Source organism: Macaca thibetana, chromosome 17, assembly GCF_024542745.1.
Source record: "Macaca thibetana thibetana isolate TM-01 chromosome 17, ASM2454274v1, whole genome shotgun sequence".
In the NCBI taxonomy this organism is placed as follows: domain Eukaryota; kingdom Metazoa; phylum Chordata; class Mammalia; order Primates; family Cercopithecidae; genus Macaca; species Macaca thibetana.
The window spans coordinates 20,404,109-20,431,289 of NC_065594.1; the positions used below are offsets into that span (position 1 = coordinate 20,404,109).

General features: G+C 38.4%; 1 protein-coding gene across 2 annotated transcripts in view; it reads right to left on the reverse strand.

Moving 5' to 3' along the window:
- Positions 1-27,181, reverse strand: part of VWA8 (von Willebrand factor A domain containing 8) — a 395,340-nt gene that overhangs the window by 196,147 nt on the left and 172,012 nt on the right. For both annotated transcript variants that reach the window (XM_050766153.1, XM_050766152.1), the window contains exon 20: positions 22,661-22,732. In XM_050766153.1, the coding sequence (XP_050622110.1) occupies positions 22,661-22,732 (72 nt within the window). The remainder of the gene's footprint in view (positions 1-22,660; positions 22,733-27,181) is intronic.

Sequence of the window (27,181 nt, forward strand, 5' to 3'; positions counted from 1 at the left end):
TTATCATTCATGAAAACAAAACTGGCAAACATATACGGAATATCTCCTATGACATGAGGGTTTAAAAAATTTATTTCTAAACATACTAGTCCTAAGCCATTCTTATTTGAAAGGAAATCCATAAATTAGCCTCCTACATATTGATTTTTCTGTTCTGTAAATTTACACTGAAGTCTAGGCATCACAGCAGATGCCCATAGTATTAACTATTTCAGATTTGAAGGGTGCCATCAAAGGTGATCAAGTAAGTATAAAACAATGGTTTCTCTAATCAGTTCTTCAGAATTATGATTTTTAGCTACAGAAAGGTAAATATAATACTGTACTTTTTCTATTAGAATCAAACACTCATTTATTTTCCTTTTATCCTATTTTAAAGTCCTTTAAAACCTTGGAAACCTAGTGTATTAATAAAACTCAACTATATGTACTCTTCCTAGAAATGCCCTCATTTCCTTACCACTTACTGGTGCTGAGAGTTGCTATCCTTTTGTAGAAGACAGACTGTTAAAAATGGAATCCACCCCCATACTATTTCCCTATTTGAAAGTTTTCACTTAGAGGTGAAATACAATTAATGGTGTGTAAATCTTTTAACAAGTAGGTTGTGTGGAAAAAGTTATAGTTTAAAAGCTGACTTCATATCGTACATGCTAGCAAAAATAACTCTTACTGATTCTTATATGGGTTGAGCATCACTAATCCAAAAATCTGAAACCCAAAATGCTCCAAATTCTGAAACTTTTTGAGCACCAACAAGATGCTCAAAGGTCATGCTCAACAGAAATGCTCATTGGAGCACTTCAGATTTTGGATTTTTAGATTAGGGATGCTCAACTGGTATGTATATGCAAATATTCTAAAATGTGAAATGCTTCTGGTCCCAAGTATCTAAGATAAGGGACATTTAACCTATACTGTGCCAGGCTGTAGGGTAAGTATTTTCATGGGTTATTTCATTTCATCATCACAACAGTCCCATGAGGTAGGGATTAAAATTATTTCAACCTCACAAATCAAGAAACCAAGGCTCAGAGGTAAGCACTGTGCACACAGTCACACACAGGTAATTCTAGTGAAACCAGGATTCACATCCAGGTCTATATGATTCTGATGCTCATAATTATAGTCCCTGCATTATGGAATATCTTTTTTTCAGTTTGAAATTGATTTTGGTAATCTGGGCCTTAAGTTATCTCCTTCACTTCTAGGTCCATCCTAAAGAAATAATTAGGCAGACTGGGGGAATGTATGGTATACAGCACCAATAGCAGAAGCCCAATAGGGAAGCAGGCATTTTTATTGGTATTTTTACTACATACTCAAACATCTTGTGAAGAAAAGCATTCTACAAGCATCAAGGATAGAAATTCAAATCAATTGAAATGGTATGATTGAGTGCCACAGGGGGTAGAAACCATGTCTGTTTTACTTATCACTATATCCCCAGAGCTCAGCACAGTGCCTGAGAGTGCGTTCAATAAATATTTGTCAAGTGAATAAACAAATATAGGGAGTTTGGAAAGTACTGGAAAAAGAGTGAAGATTCTGGTAAAATATTTTAAGTGGTGATCATATTAATAAGGATGCTGAAATTATGGACTTATAAAAGAAGAACGGGCCAGGGGCATGACTCACATCAGCAATCCCAGAGATTTGGGTGGCTTAAGTGGGAGGATCACTTGAGCCCAGAAGTCCCAGATCAGCCTGGGCAACACAGCGAGGCCCCAGCCTCTTGGGAGGCTGAGGTGGAAAGATCTCTTGAACCTAGGAATTTGAGGCTGCAGTGAGCCATGATCACACCACTACATTACAGCCTGGTGATGGAGCAAGACTCCACCTGTAAAAATAAATAAATAAATAAATAAATAAATAAATAAATAAATAAATAAATAAAGTGGGATAAATTTTAAAGGTGAATTATTTCACCTATAAAAGATTCAAAGTTATCAGAGCTGAATGTCAAACTGACAAATTCACTAAAGTTAGAACAATGGATAATTTCGTCTTCTAGGAATCTTTTCAGTATCTAATTGGATTTCACTCAAAATAGTTTCAAGCCTAGCACAGAAGCACAAAGGAGGAAAATCACATTTGCATATTTGTATGTAAATTATAACCGGTATGTAAACTTTAAATGGCATGTGACCATAAATATAAATTTTTAAATAGATAAATTTCAGATGAGTAAAATGTCTGGGTTAATATATTCGTTCTGTTAAATTCAGCAATCCTAGAAAAAGCAGACATCCTAAATGTATTACAATGTTAGAAATACAAAGGATTTCCTGGAAGAAATGTCATGAAAATGTGCTATCAGGGAGTTCCTCCTCCCTCTCCACCTCTAAAGTTATTAAATAGCCATGCTTATTCAAATTCCTTCTGAGCAAGGCATGATTTAGGAGTCACGAGTCCCATAAATGTAGTTTGAGTCCCAGCTGCCACTAAGGAGCTCTTTTGCTGTGTCTCTTTAAATGTTGGAGTCTCCAGAACCCCAACCTCAGCTGTCTTGCGCCAAACGCTCTCTCTCTGGGAAATACCACCCACTCCCATGACCTCAGTCATCACATACAGCTCACACTTCTTTTCTAAGCTTCATTCGATATCCCCTATTCTTAACTATCAACTGAACTTCTGAAACAGATGCTTATTATCCTTCCACCCAAACCTACTTTTGTCTCTTTTCTTTTTTTTTTTTTTTTTTTTTTTTTTTGAGACGGATTCTCGCTCTGTCGCCCAGGCTGGAGTGCACTGGCCGGATCTCAGCTCACTGCAAGCTCCGCCTCCCGGGTTTACGCCATTCTCCTGCCTCAGCCTCCCGAGTAGCTGGGACTACAGGCGCCCGCCACCTCCCCCGGCTAAGTTTTTGTATTTTTTTTTAGTAGAGACGGGGTTTCACCGTGTCAGCCAGGATGGTCTCGATCTCCTGACCTCGTGATCCGCCCGTCTCGGCCTCCCAAAGTGCTGGGATTACAGGCTTGAGCCACCGCGCCCGGCCTTTTGTCTCTTTTCAACCCCCATATAACAGTATTGCCACATACTCAGCTGCTCAATAAAAGAATGCTAGAGGCCGGGCACGGTGGCTCAAGCCTGTAATCCCAGCACTTTGGGAGGCCGAGACGGGCGGATCACGAGGTCAGGAGATCGAGACCATCCTGGCTAACAGGGTGAAACCCCGTCTCCACTAAAAAATACAAAAACTAGCCGGGCGAGGTGGCGGGCGCCTGTAGTCCCAGCTACTCGGGAGGCTGAGGCAGGAGAATGGCGTAAACCCGGGAGGCGGAGCTTGCAGTGAGCTGAGATCCGGCCACTGCACTCCAGCCTGGGCAACAGAGCGAGATTCCATCTCAAAAAAAAAAAAAGAATGCTAGAATATTTTTGATGGCTTCATTTTTTCCCCTCTGACCTCATGCAAAATGTCATTAGGATCTCTGCAGTCCCTACCTGCAAAACTTTTAGTTTTATTCTTTCCCTCCATTCCTTCTGTTTCCTTCATTCCTCTTTCCCTTCCAACATTTTCTCCCTCCCTCCCTCCCTTCTTTTCTCCCTCTCTCACTTCCTTGCCTAACTCATCAATTATTTGAGCACCTAATATTACAGCACTGTACTAGCTGAGCTGGCTATAATAGTAAAGAAAACAGCTACAGCCTCTCACCATATTCACAGCTTACAGTCTAGTAGGGAACACAGACAACACATATAATAGATAGTGTCCTCATACGACAATCCAAGATGCTTGAAGCTTTAACCTAAGGGCTCAGGAAGGCCGACTGCACAGTTATGTTTAGATTGAGATATCAAGGAATTAAAGAGGTACAGGGAAAGATGAAAAAGGGGAGTGTTACAGGTAGAACAGTATGTGTCAAGACTCGTGGGTAACAGTCAGCTGGAGAGCTGGACAGGTCTGCAAGAATTCAGAAGCTAGAGAAAAGTGAGAAAGGGAGTGGTAAGAAACCAGGCTAGAAGGCTAGAAAGGTAGGTGGGATTTAAGTCTGGCAAAGCCCTGGAAGCCACTTAAAAGAGTTAGAACTGTTTCCTCAAAGCACCAAGAAGCCACTGAAGTAAAGGAATAATAGGATCAGATTTTCAGTTTTAGAGAATTGCTCTGACGGAATGGTACGGTGGAGTCTGGTAGAGAGCAGAAGAGAAAGCAAGAAAGCAGTCTGAAATTCCTTTAAAATTCAAGCAGGAGATGATGGTGGTCTAAACTACGGGATAGACAGAAATGAATAGATTTAAGAGATATTTAGGAAAAGGAACCAACAGGACTTAGTGAGGGCCTGGAGTTAAGGATGAGAAGATGACGAAGTCAAAGTTTCTGTCTTGGGCAATAGAGTGGCAGGTCACAGAAGAAATAGGGGAGAAGAACTGAATTAGCTGGGTGGGGAAGGGAAGTCTAGCTATAAAAGGCAGTTTAATTTTGGATATGTTTACTTTGAAGTGTCTGCTTCCCATATCTGCTCCTTCCTCTCCAATTCACTGTCTCAGCTGAAGGGTAGCTCATCCCCTCCCCAGACTACCGGAAAGGGCCTAATTTGGTTTGGTTTCCCACCTCCAGATTTACAACAAGAGAATCCCCAATTTGTTTAGTTATTTTTCTAAAACAGAGATCTCATCAAGTTGCTTACTACTTCATTTAAGAAGCTCTGATAATTCCTTTGAGGAAATGCTGAAAGCATCATCTAGGAAAGAATTTCTGTAAATATCCTGAGCAAAATGAAACAGTTATAATGACTTGTTCCTTCTAATCACAGTTTTTGCCTAGAATAGAAATTTCTCTGGATTATTTTAATTGAATAAATACATAAATAGTATCTTATTTTTCCATTATAAAGTTACACATGCTCATTTTTCTCACTGGGAAACTCAGAAAACAGTAATCAGCCAATGTCCAACTGCTTAAAAAATCTGCTAACATTTTCATTTTGTTCCTATACATACTTATGTTTACTTACTAGTAAAAATTCCCTTAATATATATGTAATTTGTATCCTTCAGTAAAAATCAACATGAAATAGATACATTTTTATATCATTAACTCTTATTGAGAATAATATTTAGTAAGTGAAAATTCGAAATGGGAGAAGAAACTTGTGGAATGAGAGATCCTAAAAAGTAAAAATAATCTCATGAGAATGATGCTAACATTTATCATTCTGTTCTGCCAGACTGTGCTTTTCATGACAACGTACTGGCCAGAAGGCTTTTCGCAGAAGCAGGAGTCGGGCGGCCCTTTCACTACCAGGTTAAGAGAAGTAGGAATTACGTGAAGCCCCACAGACAGGAGTCAAACCAAGGAGAGGAAGTAAGCATGCTTCCAGTTTCTGAGAGAAAAGCTCAAGGACCTTGACTTTAAGAACTCTGACGGATTCTGGGACTCTTATAACTTCCTCAGGTTTATTATGTTAGTTACCCTGTTTCCTCAGAGAGATTAGCAATAAAATTCTTTACAGCAAAGGGACTTTGGGGCTTTTCTTCCTGGACAAGAAAAAAATAAAGAATGTACGAAACTCTATCCATGTTCCATCAAAGGAGGAGAGAAAGAAAGAAATGGAGTAGGAGAAAAAAGCTAAAAAGGAATGAAAAACAGGCCAAGAGAAAATTAGTCTAGGAATGGGGTTTGGACTAAATGTTGGGACTTGAAGGCTGAAGGGTTTGATAGGCCTTGAGGGATCCCTGCAACAGCAGATAAACTTGCAAGCATGCTCATCAACCCTCTGTGACACTCAAACAAGTTCCTTTCGGCCACTGTCTCCTAAAAAATACCCTTCCACATCCATATCTTTGCTTATGTGGTCTCTTTTGACTACAATAGCTCATCCTTGCCTATCTGTCTGTCATCTTCCACTACCCCCACCTAGCCTTCTGATGAAATGTCCCAACTTCCCCACAGCTTTGCCTATCTGTCCCATTGTTTTCTCTCCTTTAACTCTCAGCACTAGAATGATTTCCTCCTTTGGGTTCCTAAACCACTCTCTCTCACCAGTATACTCTAGCAATGTGCCAGGTCCTTGGCCGGTAGATAGGCTTGTTCCTTGAGGCCAGGATCATCCCCCTATTCGGGTCTCTAAATGTGATGGAGTCAAAGATCAGTCAGTTTAAGGTTGTAAAATCACCTACAACACATGTCTGGGAGCTCCCTGCATGTTATCTAAGGTTCAGAAGGGAGAACAGTGAGGAAGCAAATCCAGACCTTTTCTTCAGCAATTTAAAAAAACGGACTCAAGGTGAGTATTTGCCACTGCCAATGTTCAGCTTTTTTGCATGTTCTCTGAAACTTGTTAACTGTGGGCCTTCTTTTAGTTCCCTCCAATTCTTTAATAATTTTCATCAAGTTAGTTCAGTCTGTATAATAGAGATGTTCTCTACATAGGGTACTAATTTATTTATTAGAAAAGTCACCACATTAATGTCATTAACAAGTACCAATTACAATAAAAAATAACAAAATAAACTAACATTATAGTAAACTCAGAAATAAATTTTAATTGCTTTAAAAAAAATCCCATCTAATGTTGAACCTTCTAATTCTTTGCTTAAATGCCTAAAAATACACTATGCTATCCCTCTCATGTGGGAATTTTTACCACCATCTGAGCTTAGATTTGCTTATTTGAGTAGAGAGGGCTTAGACAAGCTAATCTCTAAATACTATTTTACAAAGATATTCTTTGGTCTTATAACAAAATAAGAAATCACTGCTAATGATCACCAGAAATTTCTTATTTTCCAAATTCTCTCAATACATATACATTACTTTTGTAATCAGAAAAAAATTATGAGGGAGGGTCCAAGATGGCCAAACTGGAACAGCTCCAGTCTACAGCTCCCAGCATGGGCAATGCAGAAGATGGGTGAGTTCTGCATTTCCAACTGAGGTACCAGGTTCATCTCACTGGGGCTTGTCGGACAGTGGGTGCAGGTCAGTGGGTGCAGCCCACGGACCGTGAGCCGAAGCAGGGCGAGGCATTGCCTCACCCCGGAAGCACAAGGGGCCGGGGAATTCCCTTTCCTAGCCAAGGGAAGCCGTGACAGATGGCACCTGGAAAATTGGGTCACTCCCACCCTAATACTGCGCTTTTCCAATGGTCTTAACAAATGGCACACCAGGAGATTCTATCCCGCACCTGGCTCGGAGGGTCCCATGCCCATGGAGCCTTGCTCACTTCTAGCACAGCAGTCTGAGATCAAACCACTAGGCAGCAGCGAGGCTGGGGGAGGGGCGCCCACCATTGCTGAGCCTTGAGTAGGTAAATAAAGAGGCCAGGAAGCTTGAACTGAGTGGAGCCCACCACAGCTCAAGGGGGCCCGCCTGCTTCTGTAGACACCACCTCTGAGGGCAGGGCATAGCTGAACAAAAGGCAGTGGGAACTTCTGCAGACTTAAACGTCCCTGTCTGACAGCTTTGAAGAGAGTAGTGGTTCTCCCAGCACAGAGTTTGAGATCTGAGAATGGACAGACTGCCTTCTCTAGTGGGTCCCTGACCCCTGAGTAGCCTAACTAGGAGGCAACTCCCAGAAGGGGCCAACTGACACCTCATACGGCTGGGTGCCCCTCTGACACGAAGCTTCCAGAGGAAGGATCAGGCAGCAACATTTGCCGTTCTGCAATATCTGTGGTTCTGCAGCCTCCACTGGTGATACCCAGGAATACAGGATCTGGAGTGGACCTCCAGAAAACTCCAACAGATCTGCAGCTGAGGGTCCCGACTGTTAGAAGGAAAACTAACTAACAGAAAGGACATCCACACCAAAACCCCATCTGTATGTCACCATCATCAAAGACCAAAGGTAGATAAAACCACAAAGATGGGGAGAAACCAGAGCAGAAAAGCTGAAAATTCGAAAAATCAGAGTGCCTCTTCTCCTCCAAAGGAATGCAGCTCCTTGCCAGCAACAGAACAAAGCAGGACGTAGAATGACTTTGACAAGTTGAGAGAAGAAGGCTTCAGAAGACTGGTAATAACAAACTTCTCCAAGATAAAGGAGGATGTTCGAACCCATCACAAAGAATTTAAAAACCTTGAAAAAAGATTACACAAATGGCTAACTAGAATAAACAGTGTAGAGAAGACCTTAAATGACCTGATGGAGCTGAAAACCATGGCACAAGAACTACGTGATGCATGCATAAGCTTCAGTAGCTGATTTGATCAACTGGAAGAAAGGGTATTAGTGATTGAAGATCAAATTAATGAAATGAAGTGAGAAGAGAAGTGTAGAGAAAAAAAGGAAAAAGAAATGAACAAAACCTCCAAGAAATATGGGACTATGTGAAAAGACCAAACATACATCTGATTGGTGTACCTGAAAGTGACGGGGAGAACAGAACCAAGTCAGAAAACACTCTTTAGGATGTTATCCAGGAGAACTTCCCCAACCTAGCAAGGCAGGCCAACATTCAAATTCAGAAAATACAGAGAATGCCACAAAGATACTCCTTGAGAAGAGCAACTCCAAGACACACAATTGTCAGATTCAACAAAGTTGAAATGAAGGAAAAAATGTTAAGGGCAGCCAGAGAGAAAGGTCAGGTTACCCATAAAGGGAAGCCCATCAGACTAACAGTGGATCTCTTGGCAGAAACTCTACAAGCCAGAAGAGAATGGGGGCCAATATTCAACATTCTTAAAGAAAAGAATTTTCAACCCAGAATTTCATATCCAGCCAAACTAAGCTTCATAAGTGAAGGAGAAATAAAATCCTTTACAAACAAGCAAATGCTGAGAGATTTTGTCACCACCAGGCCTGCCTTACAAGAACTCCTGAAGGAAGCACTAAACATGGAAAGGAACAACAGGTACCAGCCATTGCAAAAACATGCCAAATCGTAAAGACCGTTGATGCTAGGAAGAAACTGCATCAACTAATGAGCAAAATAACCAGCTAACATCATCATGACAGGATCAAATTCACACATAACAATATTAACCTTAAATGTAAATGGGCTAAATGATCCAATTAAAAGACACTGACTGGCAAAATGGATAAAGAGTTAAGACCCATCCGTGTGCTGTATTCAGGAGACCCATCTCACGTGCAGAGACACACATAGGCTCAAAATAAAGGGATGGAGGAAGATCTACCAAGCAAATGGAAAACAAAAAAAAGCAGGGGTTGCAATCCTAGTCTCTGATAAAAGAGACTTTAAACTAACAAAGATCAGAAGAGACAAAGAAGGCCATTACATAATGGTAAAGGGATCAATTCAACAAGAACAGCTAACTATCCTAAATATATATGAACCCAATACAGAAGAACCCAGATTCATAAAGCAAGTCCTTAGAGACCTACAAAGAGACTTAGACTCCCACACAATAATAATGGGAGACTTTAACACCCCACTGTCAACATTAGACAGATCAACAAGACAGAAAGTTAACAAGGATATCCAGGAATTGAACTCAGCTCTGCACTCAGCGGACCTAATAGATATCTACAGAACTCTCCACCCCAAATCAACAGAATATACATTCTTCTCAGCACCACATCACACTTTTTCCAAAATTGACCACATAGTTGGAATTAAAGCCCTCCTCAGCAAATGTGAAAGAACAGAAATTATAACAAACTGTCTCTCAGACCACAGTGCAATCAAACTAGAACTCAGGATTAAGAAACTCACTCAAAACCGCTCAACTACATGGAAACTGAACAACCTGCTCCTGAATGACTACTGGGTACATAACGAAATGAAGGCAGAAAAAAAGATGTTCTTTGAAACCAATGAGAACAAAGACACAACATACCAGAATCTCTGGGACACATTCAAAGCAGTGTGTAGAGGGAAATTTACAGCACTAAATTCCCACAAGAGAAAGCAGGAAAGATCTAAAATTGACTCCCTAACATCACAATTAAAAGAACTAGAGAAGCAAGAGCAAACACATTCAAAAGCTAGCAGAAGGCAAGAAATAACTAAGATCAGAGCAGAACTGAAGGAGATAGAGACACAAAAAACCCTTCAAAAAAAATCAATGAATCCAGGAGCTGGTTTTTTGAAAAGATCAACAAAATTGATAGACTGCTAGCAAGACTAATAAAGAAGAAAAGAGAGAAGAATCAAATCAATGCAATAAAAAATGATAAAGGGGATATCACCACCAATCCCACAGAAATACAAACTACCACCAGAGAATACTATAAACACCTCTGTGCAAAGAAACTAAAAAATCTAGAAGAAATGGATAAATTCCTGGACACATACACCCTCCCAAGACTAAACCAAGAAGAAGGTGAACCCCTGAATAGACCAATAACAGGCTCTGAATTTGAGGCAATAATTAAGAGCCTACCAACCAAAAAAAGTCCAGGACCAGATAGATTCACAGATGAATTCTACCACAGGTACAAAGAGGAGCTGGTACCATTCCTTCTGAAACTATTTCAATCAATAGAAAAAGAGGGAATCCTCCCTAACTCATTTTATGAGGCCAGCATCATCCTGATACCAAAGCCTGGCAGAGACACAACAAAAAAAGAGAATTTCAGACCAATATCTCTGATGAACATCAATGCAAAAATCCTCAATAAAATACTGGCAAACGGAATCCAACAGCACATCAAAAAGCTTATCCACCATGCTCAAGTGGGCTTCATCCCTGGGATGCAAGGCAGGTTCAACATATGCAAATCAATAAACATAACACATAAACAGAACCAAAGACAAAAACCACATGATTATCTCAAGAGAAGCAGAAAAGACCTTTGACAAAATTCAACAGCCCTTCATGATAAAAACTCTCAAAAAATTAGGTACTGATGGAACGTATCTCAACATAATAAGAGCTATTTATGACAAAGCCGCAGCCAATATCATACTGAATGGGCAAAAACTGGAAGCATTCTCTCTGAAAACTGACACAAGACAGGGATGCCCTCTCTCACCACTCTTATTCAACATAGTGTTGGAAGTTCTGGCCAAGGCAATCAGGCAGGAGAAAGAAACAAAGGGTATTCAATTAGGAAAAGAGGAAGTCAAATTGTCCCTGTTTGCAGATGACATGATTGTATATTTAGAAAACCCCACTCGTCTCAGCCCAAAATCTCCTTAAGCTGATAAACAACTTCAGCAAAGTCTCAGGATACAAAATCAATGTGCAAAAATCACAAGCATTCCTATACACCAATAATAGACAAACAGAGAGCCAAATCATGAGTGAACTCCCATTCACAATTGCTTCAAAGAGAATTAAATACCTAGGAATCCAACTTACAAGGGATGTGAAGGATCTCTTCAAGGAGAATTACAAACCACTGCTCAACGAAATAAAAGAGGACACAAAGAAATGGAAGAACATCCCATGCTCATGGACAGAAAGAATCAATATTGTGAAAATAGCCATACTGCCCACAGTAATTTATCAATTCAATGCCATCCCCATCAAGCTACCAATGACTTTCTCCACAGAATTGGAAAAAACTACTTTAAAGTTCATATGGAACCAAAAAAGACCCTGCGTTGCCAAGACAATCCTAAGCCAAAAGAACAAAGTTGGAGGGAGGCATCACACTACCTGACTTCAAACTATACTACAAGGCTACAGTAACCAAAACATCACGGTACTGGTACCAAAACAGAGACATAGACCAATGGAACACAACAGAGCCCTCAGAAATAATAGCACACATCTACAACCATCTGCTCTTTGACAAACCTGACAAAAACAAGAAATGGGGAAAGGATTCCCTATTTAAGAAACAGTGCCGGGAAAACTGGCTAGCCACATGTAGAGAGCTGAAACTGGATCCCTTCCTTACACCACATACAAAAATTAATTCAAGATGGATTAAAAACTTAAAACATTAGACCTAAAACCATAAAAATCCTAGAATAAAAGCTAGGCAATACCATTCAGGACACAGGCATGAGCAAGGACTTCATGACGAAAGTACCAAAAGCAATGGCAACAAAAGCCAAAATTGACAAATGGGATCTAAATAAACTAAAGAGCTTCTGCAATGCAAAAGAAACTACCATCGGAGTGAACAGGCAACCTACAGAATGGGGGAAAATTTTTACAATCTACCCATCTGACAAAGGGCTAATATCCGGAATCTACAAAGAACTTAAAAAAATTTACAAGAAAAAATCAAACCCCATCAAAAAGTGGGTGAAGGATATGAACAGACACTTCTCAAAAGAAGATGTTTTTGTAGCCAACAGACACATGAAAAAATGGTCATTATCACTGGTCATCAGAGAAATGCAAATCAAAACCATAATGAGATACCATCTCACAGCAGTTAGAATGGTGATCATTAAAAAGTCAGGAAACAACAGGTGCTGGAGAGGATGCGGAGAAATAGGAACACTTCTACGCTGTTGGTGGGACTGTAAACTAGTTCAACCATTGTGGAAGACAGTGTAGCAATTCCTCACGGATCTAGAACTAGAAATACCATTTCACCCAGTGATCCCATTACTGGGTATATACCCAAAGGATTACAAATCATGCTGCTATAAAGACACATGCACACGTATGTTTATTGCAGCACTATTCACCATAGCAAAGACTTGGAACCAACCCAATGTCCATCAATGATACACCGGATTAACAAAATGTGGCACATATACACCATGGAATACTATGCAGTCATAAAAAAGGATGAGTTCATGTCCTTTGAAAGGACATAGATGAAGCCAGAAACCATCACTCTGAGCAAACTATGGCAAGGACAGAAAACCAAACACCGCATGTTCTCACTCATAGGTGGGAAGTGAACAATAAGAACACTTGGACACAGGGTGGGGAATGTCACACACCAGGGCCTGTCGTGGGGTGGGGGGAATGGGAGGGATAGCATTAAGAGATATACTTAATGTAAATCACGAGCAAATGGGTGCGGCACACCAACATGACACATGTATACATATGTAACAAACTTGCAGGTTGTGCACATGTACCCTAGAACTTAAAGTATAATAAAAAAAAAAATATTAAAACTGAATAGTAAATAATCCTAAACAGTCATACAAATGGGTTCCTTGTACCAGTCAACAAATAGTAGTCAGAAGTCAGATTAGAAAACATACATTTCAATTACATTACTAGTATGCATGACTCTAAAACACAGTCCTTATAAACCTCCCTATCAACATCATAACCTCCTTTTCACATGAAAATAATAAAATCTACATCCCTGCATTTTCCCTTTGAAATACTGTGTTGCTATAAATGGCAAAGATTCATTTTTGGGTAATGTGGTCAGCCATTAGGTATAACCAAAGCAGTCATGACAAATATTGCAGGGTGCGAAAATCAGTGTGTCTGCAGGAACAAAATACAGATTCAAAATAAATACAAGAAAAAATATTTACTAAGAAACAATGGATAGACCAACTAAATTGGCAGAAAGAATGTGGCGGAATGCCAATGAATTTTCACGTTGTAATTCAGGCAACTTCATTAACTAAGGGGTTTGAGAAGGAACAAAAAATAATTTAAAATAAAAATGAGTGCCACTGTATTTGATGAAACAGGTATTTCACAGCCTTGGGGTCCCCAGGCTGCTGGAGCTATTAGACACTAAGTTACCAAATCCCTGCTGCCACTACCAGCTGGGGGACACAGGCAAGAAAATTTCTGGACAAACTGTTCAGTGCCTCTACAGATATTAAACAATTATGCTGTCATAGCAACATGGTATATTTCTGATGGTGCACAGTAGCAATCTGCCAGGGCTTAGTTCAAATTATTAATTAGCAAAATTTACACATTCTTTAAGTTTAGCAATAAAATATTCACAGTATCTCAATGTTAAATAATTCAACATTTACCAAACCTCTATCAGGAGAAAAACAGAATTTCTAATCACATTAAGTTTGTAATTAATGGACAGAATGAGATACAAAGAATTATACACTTAAAATGTTCATAGAGTCTTGCTTAGTTGGCATTAAATATATGTTTATTGATTTTCGGAGTGTATAAAAGTTAAAAAATCAAATGCTATGAAAACTTAGAAAAGAATGAATCATTCTATCCTGGAAAAAATTGATATGGCATAATTTCATTGTATAAATTAATCAAAAAATTAAATAGGCCCAGTGAAAGTTACTTTTATAATATTTCCTCAGTGGAAATTCATCAATAGTGGTACAATTCTGAATAAAATGTTTATATTCATAAAAATGGGTCTATACTTCTTAGGATAAAGATGACAGGAGAGTACATCTTTCCTCTTTCAAAGAGACTTAGGAGGCACATCAACTAAATTCAATGACCAGGCTTTGTTTTGATGCTGATTAGAATAAATCAACTATAAAACAAAGCTTTTTTTTTTTTTGAGGCAGAATCTTGCTCTACTGCCCAAGCTGGAGTGTAGTGGCCTAATCTTGGCTCACTGCAACCTGCACCTCCTGGGTTCAGGTGATCCTCCCACCTCAGCCTCCTGAGTAGCTGGGACTACAGGTGCATGCCACCATGCCCAGATAATTAATTTTGGTATTTTCTGTATAGACAGGATTTTACTATATTGCCCAGGCTGGTCTGGAACTTCTGGGATCAAGGCATCCGCCTACCTCAGCCTCCAGAAGTGCTGGGGTTACAGGTGAGAGCCATTGTACTCAGTCAAAATAACACTTTCGAGATAATTAGGGAAAATTGAAAACAGAGCATTAGATTATATGAAAGGATTATTGTTAATTTGTTAGGTGTAATAATAAAATTGTGGTCATATTAGAGATAAATGGTGAAACAGCTATAAGAAAAATGATATGCAAAAGAACAATATATTAAAAGATGATATACAAAAAAGTGTTGGGAGAATTGGTAAAGCAAGATGGACAAAATGCTTATTAATCATTGAGGTTGAGTGATGAATACAAGGGGGTTCATTACATATTCTACTTTTTGTGGAATATATAAAAAATTTCCCATAACAGAAAAATTTTAAATGTCCTTTACTTTGTATGTAAAGTATAGTCTCTGGCCTATTATAAGCACTTAACAAAAGTTAGTTATTACATTATTGTTGTTGTTGTTGTTCTGCCTAGTACAGGAATTAGTGTGGTATGATGGAAAAAAGCATGAGCTTTGTAAATCTAATACCTAACTCTGACACTAACTAGCTATGTGATTTTAAGCAAATATTTTTACCTTTTTGAACTGGTCTGCTTATTTGTGAAAGGTAGAAAATAAAAATTTTTACCTCAAAGGTTGATGTAGAACTAAATAAAATGGTATAAAAGCACATTGAAAACTGCAAGACATACAAATATACTACTATTCTTAATCTTAGTTCATATGAAACTTTTAACCAATTATGGATGAAATCAAACACGGATCGCAACAATTTTAAAAGACAATTCAATCAACCTAGTGAGAAAATGCTATAAAGCTCAGAAGAAAATAAGATTACTTCTATTTGGGAGAGACAAAGAAAGCCTCATAGCAGAAAAACATCTGAGCTCTTGAAAGTGGGCAGAATTTTCACAGGCCAAGATGAGAGTAAGAGGCACTATATGAGGCAAACAACATGAAAACTGGCTGGGGAGGGGAAGGGGATATTGCACTCAGGAAGAGTAAGAAACTGTAGTTTGAAAGAACTAGAATGATAGAAGGAGTTTGGAGCCAGATTGTGGGTGGTTTTGAGTGTCTCTCCATGAAGGGGATTTTATCTGGTAGACAAGATAGAGCCACTTTCACCTTTTAGCAGAAATAACATTAAGAGATTCTTTCTAGGATATCCCTCACTGCTGATAGATCAGAAGGTGTCACAGAATTGAAATGAGTACCTACAGACTCAGTAATGTAAAAACATGAAGAAAATGAAAATAAGGGATAGAGAAGGCATCCTATATGAAAATCAGCAAAAATTGACTTTTTAGTTTGTAAGAAATATATAATGTATTGGAGTTTTAGTAAGGGCAAAAAATATGGATAGGAATACAAGAAAAGCTTAAGTATAAAAATTTTACCAGACTCTTATTTGGTAAAGTGATATAAAAAGCTGACTTAAAGTGACAAAAAAATAAGTTGACAAACCCTGGGAAGTTATTTTATTAGACAATATTCATGTAGAAATGATTGTGAATTATTAATTATGTCTCATTAAATATAAAGTAACCTTTGATGACTTACTTTAAAATTTTGTCTAATATCAGAAACCAAGTGATGTTTGATATGTAGATCAAATTTTTATTTCTAAAAACAAAACACTGAATATTTAAAAATAATTCCTTTTTTTTTTTTTTTTTTTTTTTTTTTTTGAGATGGAGTCTCACTTTATTGCCCAGGCTGGAGTACAGTGCTGCGATCTCAGCTCACTGCAACCTCCCCCTCCTAGGTTCAAACACTTCTCCCACCTCAGCTTCCCAAGTAGCTGGGATTACAGGCGTGTACCACTACATCTGGCTAATTTTTGTATTTTTAGTAGAGACAGGGTTTCACCATGTTGGCCAGGCTGGTCCCAAACTCCCAACCTCAGGTGATCCGCCTGCCTTGGCCTCCCAAAGGGCTGGGATTACAGGCCTGAGCCACCGCGACTGGCCTAAAAAATAATTCTTATGTAAGGGTACTTGAACATTTCAGAACACAACATTCCTAAAATATGTTTTGCCTTCAAATATCTGATAAAGAGCAATTGTCTCTCAAAACACATGTATTCTTACACAAAAACAGAGACTTAGTCTTAGGGACTTTTTATTATTGTTATTTTTGAGACAGGGCCTTGCTCTGTCACCCAGGCTGGAGTGAAATGGCACAATCTCAGTTCATTGCAACCTCTGTCTCCCAGACTCAAGCAATCCTTCTGCCTAAGTATCCTGAGTAGCTGGGACTACAGGTGCATGCCACCATACCTGGCTAGCTTTTGTAATTTTTGTAGAGATGGGGTTTTGCCATATTGCCTGCGCTGGTCTCAAACTCCTGGACTCAAGCAATCCACCCACCTTGGCCTCCCAAAATGCTGGGATTACAGGCGTGAGCCACTGCACCCGGCAGGGACTTTTTTAAACAAAAAGAAATATGGCACTTATGGCTGATTCTATAGCCCCAAATTTTCACAATAAATATTTTGTATATCAAATTGAATATGACACTATACATCAAAAGAAAACCAGGTATGCGAAGGTGGGGAAGGCAGGAAACTTATTCTTGGGCTACAGCTGGCATAGAAAAAACATCATTGGCTAGAAAATAAATAGCCATCTCTCTTTTCGTTAATTAGAAAGTCATACTATGACCCCACCTCCCCCCCACAAAAAGACTAGCATGAAGCTCCTAATAGTATGAAAGGTACATACAATGTTATAATTACAGAAGGTAGAAAGTAATGCATGTTACAGCATGCTAAAGTGGTTCTGTCATACACAGCATTATACCCTAAGTGACCCTCAAACATGTATATTTTCACGGTACCCTATCCCACTTGGCAGAAAGGCAGCAATTCTGCTGTACTTACTGGAAAGACTATGTGCTGTGGCATAAAATCTCACACAGAAAATAGAAAGGATTTTTAAAAATCAATTTTGTTATAAATAATGGGCAGGCTACTTTATTTTTACTATGACAAGTGGTGCTTGTGGAGCTGTTTTTAGCTTCTCAATAGATGTAAAATCTTTCTAGTATCATAGATGCTTAGAAAAGATAATATCTGCAAGAAAAAGGTGAGATTGGGTTTAATAAAGATGATAAACCTTCAGATACCTCAAAATCAGCACCCATTCTCTTTAATTTCCTCATTGCCACTGGTAACAGAGCAGTCTTGTAAAACATCTCTAGATATAATTTCAAGTGTTGAAACATTTCTTTCATAGAGTTCAGCCAGTTTCTAGTTTGCAAACAGAAGGCTGTGTAGACTGCATATATCTATAGACAATGCATTAGAAGGAGAAAGAAAGGAGCCTGATCAATTGCTACACATGATTCATTTACTTTAAAAATAAATATGTGATTAAAAATAGGCATTTTCACAGGGGGCTGTCACTTTGCATTTGACTGAAAACACCATTGACACTACCCCAGGAGAGCTCAGAGTCAATTGTCCTCCACCTATTACCTGCACCTTCACTTGCCTGTCTTTGTGTTCTTTGATTGTCTTGTTTCAGAAGACAGAAATAAGGGTGAAGGTGAGCAGGTGCGTCGAATATGAAGAAAAGCATGAAATACCATTGACCAATGAAGCAAGGCATTTTTAAAGCTACTGAAGAAGGACCTGAGTTACTATCACTGCAAAAATACACATTCCCAAATAAATAACTCTCCTAGATGATCAGCACTCAGAGCAGCATAGAGAAAGAGAACACATGAACTCTAGGCCAGTTCCCAGCAAAGCACAGCTCTGTGGGGTACTGCATTAGCTAAGGAATGCTACAGGCGGCTCTGTACTCCCTTGTACCCACCAAACAGAAGCAGCTAAGAGTCTAACCATAGAATATTGCTCAGATCTTAGCACAGATGTTACCTTATGAAAACACATTAGAAAGGAATTGAAGTTGGCTAAAGGATTCAAAAAGTTCTATTTAGATTTTAACCAGCCACCTTGGTCCAGTTTCCACCCCCTTGACCTGGTAAATGCAAGCACAGGCAAAGTTATGTATGATTTAATTAGCTAAATACTAATCAGCACTTTATTATTAGAAATTTAAAAATAATTAGCATTTCATTATTCTGTCTTAGTGATAATGCTGCCAGTCTCTGATCCTGTCATTATAGAACTATATCCAATTGAATGGACTACTTAACTATTTACTCTCTTGAATAGGTAGTCCCTAGATTTTATCTAATTCATTTGTCTCCTTCACTTAAAACAGCTGCAAGCTCAGAGAAGAAATTTCAATTTGTCTTATAACCCCCTGAAAACAATCCAACTGAGCCTAAATTTTAAATTCATATTACTTCTAAGTCATTTTGACTACTCATTAGAAATTTATTTATTTAATTAATTAATTAATTAATTTTTTTTTTTTTTTTTTTTTTTTTTTTTTGAGACAGAGTCTTGCTCTGTCTCCTAGGCTGGAGTGTGGTGGTGTGATCTCAGCTCACTGCAGCCTCCGCCTCCCAGGTTCGAGTGATTCTCCTGTCTCAGCCTCCCAAGTAGATGGGACTACAAGCACATGCCACTCCACCTGGCTAATTTTTGTATTCTTTTAAGCAGAGACAGGGCTTTGCCATGTTGGTCAGGCTGGTCTCAAACTCCAGGCTTCAATTGATCCACCCACCTCAGCCTCCCAAAGTGCTAGGATTACAGGCATGAGCCACTGTGCCCAGCCAGGAATTTATTTCAGATAGTCCTCTAAAATCTACTAATTAACTTAGCAAGTATTTGTTGAATGTCTACAGTATGCAAAGCATCTGGGAGACACAAAAATAATGAAGACTCTTTATCTCTCTTTCACAGAGATGGTGGGTAAGTGCATAAATCTAAATCCCAAAAGAAATCTGTAAGTGACCTATCACAGTTCAGAGAGTGGAGTCAAGCCTTCAAGCCATAGTGTTCACGAGGACTTTATTAAAGAAGCATATTGTAGAATATTACAGCCAGAGAGACCCTAGAAAATATCTGTGCCAAGTCTATAATTTTATAGATTAAAAAAAAAGAAAAGCCCCTAATTAGAAGGAATAACTGTTTACTCAGTATCACATTATCAGTTGATATCACACACATCAATTTACTCAATAACAATGTACTCAACTATCACAGAGAGTTAAAACATCTGAAAAAGAAGGTAGGTCTTTGGGTACCCAGCTTATTCCTTTTCCATGATGCCACATTGCCACTCTGAGGTTAAGAGAATGTGAATAGGCAAAGATTAGAGGTTGAAATATAACACTGAAAATAAAGTATGTTTGGGAAACAGAGTGTTTAATTTGTCTCAGGACAAGCATTTACAGGGAGAAACCAGACGCCAGGCTGAAAGCAGAGTAGGATTAGATCATGGAGGACATCAAATGACAGTCTAAGAGAGCTAGACTTTTCCACTATATAACATAATGAACACAGGTGTAGCATAATTTACTTACAAAAAAAAATGTTCCTTCAACATTGGTATTATAATACTGATGGTCTTAGAGGTTTATAATGAAAGAACAGAAAACTCTTTTGATATGAAAAGGGCCAGCTAAACATAGAAAATTATACTGAATACAATCTCCCTTTGTAATTTCTTCTTTCTCCAAAGTGGAGAGTGGCAGGATAGGGGTACAAGATGGCAAGACAGTGTGATCTGCTGACCACAGATGGCTTTTGCAAAAGAACTGATAAGTAAAAGTTCGTGCCAACCCATGGCTCCTGCCTTGTTCTTCCTGGGGATCTTCAACTTTAAGGTTCTATCTAGCTGAATCCTGAACCAGTCCTAGACAGGCTTGAAAATCGGTGTACTTGTCCATCCTTACCAGATACTGGAGTCCAACCATCTACCTATGGATCTGTAGCTGCCCTTCCCTCCACCCCACTGCTTAGTTCTTTGCTCTAATGCCTTGTTCCTTTCGTTAGGACTGGAAACAAACGAGAGATAGAATATTAGATTTTATGCCAAGGTTTGTACAGCACCCTAGGACAATCCCAAAACACTTTCACAGTCTCTGCTTCATTCATCATAAAGCAGAAGGAAACCTCTGTTCTACTTCACCCTTTACTCTGAATAGCTCTCCCTAATCCTCCAGAGGTTAGAACATGCTTCCTGTCTCTCTAGTTACTGGCGAGGCATTAACTTCAACCTTTTAACCTAGAAGACCCTCCTGAAACTATAATCTATCACCTGCTCAATTGCAAGTGCTACCTTTGCCAAGAGACCAACTGCATCCAACCCACCAAACCCTTAGGATAGCAATACCATAGGAGAGATTTCAAAACCACTTGGACACCATACCTTGACCTCTAGGGATCTTCCTTTTGAAAACCTGCACCTTAGAAAAATTATTCCTCAAGCCCCAGTTCTGTATAGTCTTGGCAGGCCATTCCAGCGATGGCAGAAGTTCTGAAAAGGACACACTGAGTGCACCAACTTATAAAGAGTTTGTGAAACTCTTATAAAAAATTTACAAAGTACTTTGGGCTATATACAACCTGAATGTCCACAGAGCCATTGTTTTTCAAAGTGCGATGAGAATGTGACTTCCCGGGTTTCAATATCAAGAGCCAAATTCTGACTGTTAACTGATCTTCATCTTTCCACTCTGGTATATAGGCTCATCTTTTACTGTTCAGTGAAGAAAAATAGGTAGGACTTTTCAAATAGTGGGAATTAAAGGGTCATAAATAATTTATTGTTCTGCTTTTAATTCTTGTTTTAAAAAATGAAACAACAGAATATTACTTTTAAACTATACAGTGATACACAGGTATTGAGCTGACAGAACTAAGCACTGTGTGAAGTACTTCCCACGCATTATCTCATGACATCCTTACATTAGCCCAGAGACCATACTTATTTTTATTCCCAGAGTAGACATCAGGAAACTGAGCCTCAGTAAGATAAGCAATTTGCCCAAAGTCACACAACCACATGTGGAAGAGTTGCTGTTGAGCCTCTAGTCATCTAACTTCCAAGCCTATGCTCTCAAATCAATAAACCACCCAAATGGCCCATTTTTATTTTTATTTTTTAATCAGTACTTTAAAATGATAAGTTTGAGAAGCTAAATATATAAAGAAAATGTATTATTTTTGTAAGTACAAAAAAAGAAGAAAAAATAGAAACCAAACTTCAGAAACCTGGTTACCCTTAATTTAAGACCAATTTTAAAAACCCAAAGTACTGTTCACTGTGAGCCTGAAAATTCAATAGAGGAAAATTATCAGGACCCCGTAAACCTAAAATTTTCATACGTTTCTCCATAAACATACATTGAGCGTCTACTATGTAAAAGGTACATGCTAGGAGCTGAGGACAGAGATAAATAAGAAAAACACGGTCCGTGCTCTCAAGGGACACATAGACAAGTTGCAAAGACAGTCATATGGTATGACTAGTATGATAAAAAGGAGATATAAGGGAGTAGAAGCAGGAAAAACCTATTCAGCCAGGGACAAGGGAAGGTCTCTCTTCCACAAGTTAAAGGCAGGGTATATGGGAAGGGGACAGGAAGTTCTCCGTGCAGAAGGAAGAGCATGTACCAAGGACCAGAGCAGAGATAAGTAACTGAATAGATGAGAAACTGCAGAGTGCCTCAAACCAACACAGAGAGAGAAAGAAGGGGCCATGGCTTAGGACTGAAGGGGTGGGCAGAGGGTGAATCCTGTAGGACTGTACACCATACTGAAGACTCAGACTATACCTAACAGCAATGGGGAGCCAATTTCAGCAAAAAGACAGAGACTCAATCAGATTTTAGTTTTACAAGTATCAATCTGACTACAGATACTACAGAATGGACAGCAGATAAGAATGGGCATAAGGTGGGGATGGAGCTATCATAGGAAACTATTGCTGTAATCCAAGTGGCAGGTAAAGATCACTGGGGCTAGAGTGACAGATGTGGACAAGAAGAGTACATACTTATAAGACAGAATGGACAGAACTTGATGAGAGATAGGAGGATGATTTAAACCTTGAGGTAATTTTGAAGTCTGGAAGATAGCAGAGTCTCATCCTTTAATTAAACCAGTCATTTAATAGGGGGGAAAAAAAACTGATTCCAACAAGAAGAAACTTACTGCTTTTAAATTGTTACTATCATTTTTTCATTGGTACCTAGATTGTAGCCATAACTCACCTGGTTGCCAACCAATAATAAGTGTTCTCCAAGAAGAAAGTCTTTCAGCATGTCTTCCATCACTATCATGTGCTAGAGAAAAAGGAACTAGGGGTTAACTGTGTTTTGTAAAATCCAGGTGAAACAAGAAAGTTAACTATAAAGATATCTTTATAGAATATAAATATCTATTATAATAAATAATAATCAAGCGATTTGATGCGACCCAAAATTAAATCTATGTTTATAAGTAAATAAATAGTTCACCTGAGCAAGACTAAGCAACTGACTAATATTTCAGAGTTTTTAATAATTCAACTCAAATACTTTTTATCTATTATACTATGTAGAGTTGGCTTATAATTTAATATAATATTTAAATTGACACTTGCTAATGTAAATATACAAAGGCTTCCTAAAATAACTGTACAGTTCTAGGGAACATTTTACATTGACTTGTTCTTAACCATTACCTTTAAAGCTATGGATAGCTTCAGAATTAAAAATATACTATTTACCATAGTAAATAGTAAATATACTATTTACTTTTTAATTTGCATTATGACACAATATAATAAAAGAACAAGATTAAGGTTGTTCACAATAGTCACAGAGGAAATTACATTGCTCTTTTGTATCTTGAAAAATAAGACAACTGTAAGTAGGTCATGCGGGTTCTTTGGGGCTGGAAGAGATCTACACTCCAGTACAATTAATATTCCTATTACTTTCTCTTGGTTTTCTGTATCAAATCAATAGCAGCTTCGTAAGTACTAAAGTTATTGAAGTTTCCTATTTGTAAACAGTCAAATTAACCTTTTGCATCTAATACATGCTGCAGATATTTTTCTAGTACGTCACTTGCTTTGTTTTTTCAATTTCATTTATGGTGCTTTATATATATTGTATAATATACATATAAATTATATATAGTATAATATACATATAAATTATATATAATATATAGATATAAAATATAGATAATATATAATACATACATATACACATACACACAGAAATTTTTCTTTTTACTTGTCAAATTTAATAGTATTCTCTTTCAGAGTTTCTTTCTTAGAAGAAAAACTGAGAAAGTGCTTTATCGCCTTCAGGAACAAATGAGTATTCCCTCATGTTTATCTTGGTCATTTTTAATTTCAAAAATGCTTTCAGATATGCCATGGAGCTAGAGTTTTAATAAGGCTTGAAGTGAGGTGAGTATATAACTATTCTTGAACACTTTTTTTTTTTTTTTTTAATTTATTTATTATTATTATACTTTAAGTTGTAGGGTATATGTGCATAACGTGCAGGTTTGTTACATATGTATACTTGTGCCATGTTGCTGTGCTGCACCCATCAACTCGTCATTTACATCAGGTATAACTCCCAATGCAATCCCTCCCCCCTCCCCCCTCCCCATGATAGGCCCCGGTGTGTGATGTTCCCCTTCCTGAGTCCGAGTGATCTCATTGTTCAGTTCCCACCTATGAGTGAGAACATGCGGTGTTTGGTTTTCTGTTCTTGTGATAGTTTGCTAAGAATGATGGATTCCAGCTGCATCCAAGTCCCTACAAAGGACTCAAACTCATCCTTTTTTATGGCTGCATAGTATTCCATGGTTTAAATGGATATAAGGTGTATGCTTTTAAGAATAAAAAGAGACACTATTAATAATTATGCTGAAACAACAAGTATAAGCAGAAACTATGTTAAGCAAACCAAGATGTACATCATTTTAAGCTGAGTTCTGGTGAGAATATAGTATGGAGACCTCTTCCTTTTCACTAAGATGAAAAGTCAGTGCCAATCCCAGAAAACACTAAGTTCTTCCAGTAATAAATGGGCTAATCTACGTTGAAAAGTTGGAGTAAGTACCTGAATAGCCAAAGAAAAAAGCAATGTAAATATCAAAAAATAATCCAAACTATATTTGTGTTCTTCTTTACAATTCTCATGTCCTCCCACTTCATGCCCTCATTATATCTAACTCGATTATTCAAATCAACAAACCTTAGCTAAGGCTAAAGTCACCGCCAACACAATTCTCCTCTTAGCCTCTTGACCCACTTAGTACTGCAGACAATTTCTTAAAAGTCTCCTCTCCCAGTTATCCATTTCCCCTGATTCCTTCCTACCTCCCTAACAATTTCTCCCATAGTTTTCTCAGCTGATCTTCCTGTAGCAATTCTGTCTTTCTACCTTCTTACATGCTTCCCTTTGTATTCATGGTATGGGGCAGGTTGTGACTACTCGTACCCAGGCACCCACCTGAGGGTTGAGGGAGGGCTGTGTGCAGAGTTGGATACCCACATGTCAGCATTCAAAGACCTACCTCTGACCCTGCTCTCCTTAGATCCTCTCATCTAGTTCATGGCTTCAGTTACCAACTCTACACCAATCTTCAACAGCAAAACTTTCCTCCTTAACTACAGCCCTCTATTTCTGAATGATCAAACCACTTTGTTATTGCCCTGGCACCTAAATTCAACACATCTAAAACTAACTTATTACTTTCTCCTGAACTTCATTCTTTACCCTGCATCTTTTTCTCCAGTTAATGGCATCATTTTCTACCAGCTGACCAAACTTCTATCATCAGCACCCTGCCCTCCTCATTCCTTTCATATCAAGATCCAACTAAACAGCACCTGAGTTGTTAAGCCACCAAAAATCAACTGCATCTACCCTTTCTTTTCCATCCCCACAGTTTTAAGGTTTTTATCATCTCTGGCCTAGATTCATATCAGCTAATTAGCTTCTCTAACTTCAGTCTCTCCTTAAGCCAATGTGTTCTCACAGTCCTGACACTTCTTTGTTCAAAATTTGTCAACTCATTTCTCAAAATTCCTTAAATGACTCCTAATACTTCAGGAACAAAGGTCATTCCTTACATTCGTGGTCTAGTCTCCTCATCTCCTACCACTCTCCTTCTATACTGTGTTTCCAACCATGGGCATGATTTAGAATAATGTTCTGCTTACTCTTCTGTTTACTTTTTCACCAGACATTGTGCTCCCTGAGAAAGAATCTCTGCCTTTCATCTAACACAAAGTTCCACTGACTTGATCTCCTAAACAACCCAGTAATGTGTCCTCTCCGCTCTGTCCCCACTGTCTCCTCTTTACTTCAGATCCTTCATAAATTTCATCTGGACTACTGCAATTACCACCTAACTAGTTTCTCTTTGCCTTGGTTCTAACTCCTAGACAACAATAAAGAGTAAAAGCAAAGTTAGCCAAAGTACAAATGTGCTTTAAATCTTTCAATAACTTCCTCATTCTTCTAAATAGAATCCAAATTCCTTAACTACCAGGACTGAAAAGATCTCACTCTTTCCTCATTCACCAGCCTCTTCTCCTGACACTCTTCCACCTGCAATCTCAGCTTCATACCAGTGACAACAATTTATATATAGCTCCCTAAATGAGCTACTCTCTCATATAACTAAGTCTCTGCTAACGCTGGTCTCGTTGCCTGAGAGACTCTCCTAATTGTGTCTGGTTGACCAATTTTCTATGATCATTCCAATCTGGGTCAATCAACCCCATCAATGCTACCATAAGTAAACTGCACATACTTCCACCACACTGTGTAGTAACTGTGTGTACCTTCTTGCAGATTAAGAACAACTTGAGCCCTAGAGCTACATACACTTGTGTGTGCATTTTGATCTCTGTATCCCAATACAAGGCCAGACTCATAATGGGTATTTTTAAATTCCTACCCATCTAAAACTCTTAGGCCTATTAAGAGGCTATTAATTTCTCTTTCCTCCAACTTCTCCTTACTGCTGCAAGTGTAATATTCCTTAATGGAAGGCTTAATGAAGTAATACCCTTTATCAAGAACATTCAAAATCTTACTCATTATTTTATTAATCCACTCAACACATATTTACTTGGCAGTTACTACGTGCCAGGCACTTTACTATTTGCTGGAAATATTAAATAAAGAAAACAGGGCTGTGCCTTAGTGATATGGAAAAACACATTTCAAAAGTCCATTTCAACACAATGTGGTAAGGAGACAACAGGGCATAGAACAACAAGATGATACAGAAGCACCTCAGTCTACAAGAGGCACTAACTACTGCTTCAAAGATGAAGCACAGCATAAAAGGAAGTAATAATATACACAATGGAAGCAAATTTAATCAAGCTACTGTCCATAGAATTGGTGCAGCTAAAAAGTTTTCATTAATGGCTAATTCATAATGCTTTAAGAAGAGAAGGTATGTTTGGAGATAGCTTACGAAAAGTCCTTCAGGGCCACTGTGTAAAGTTCATGGCAGCCCTGCGTCCTAAATGTCCATGTCACAAACACCATGGCAACAGACATTGTGTTCAAGGGCACAATGGTCTTTGCTGCTACTGAATTTCCTACATTCTTACATCCTGTGAAGTCTTTTCAATCTTTGCCACCAAGGAGTTTTTCAAATTGTCATTTATAACAGTTTCCTGGTTGTCTCTTTGTTCCTTTCCACTATATGAATAGAGTGTAATACTATAAGTGCTTGGAAATAGTATGTTTTCCTCATAATCA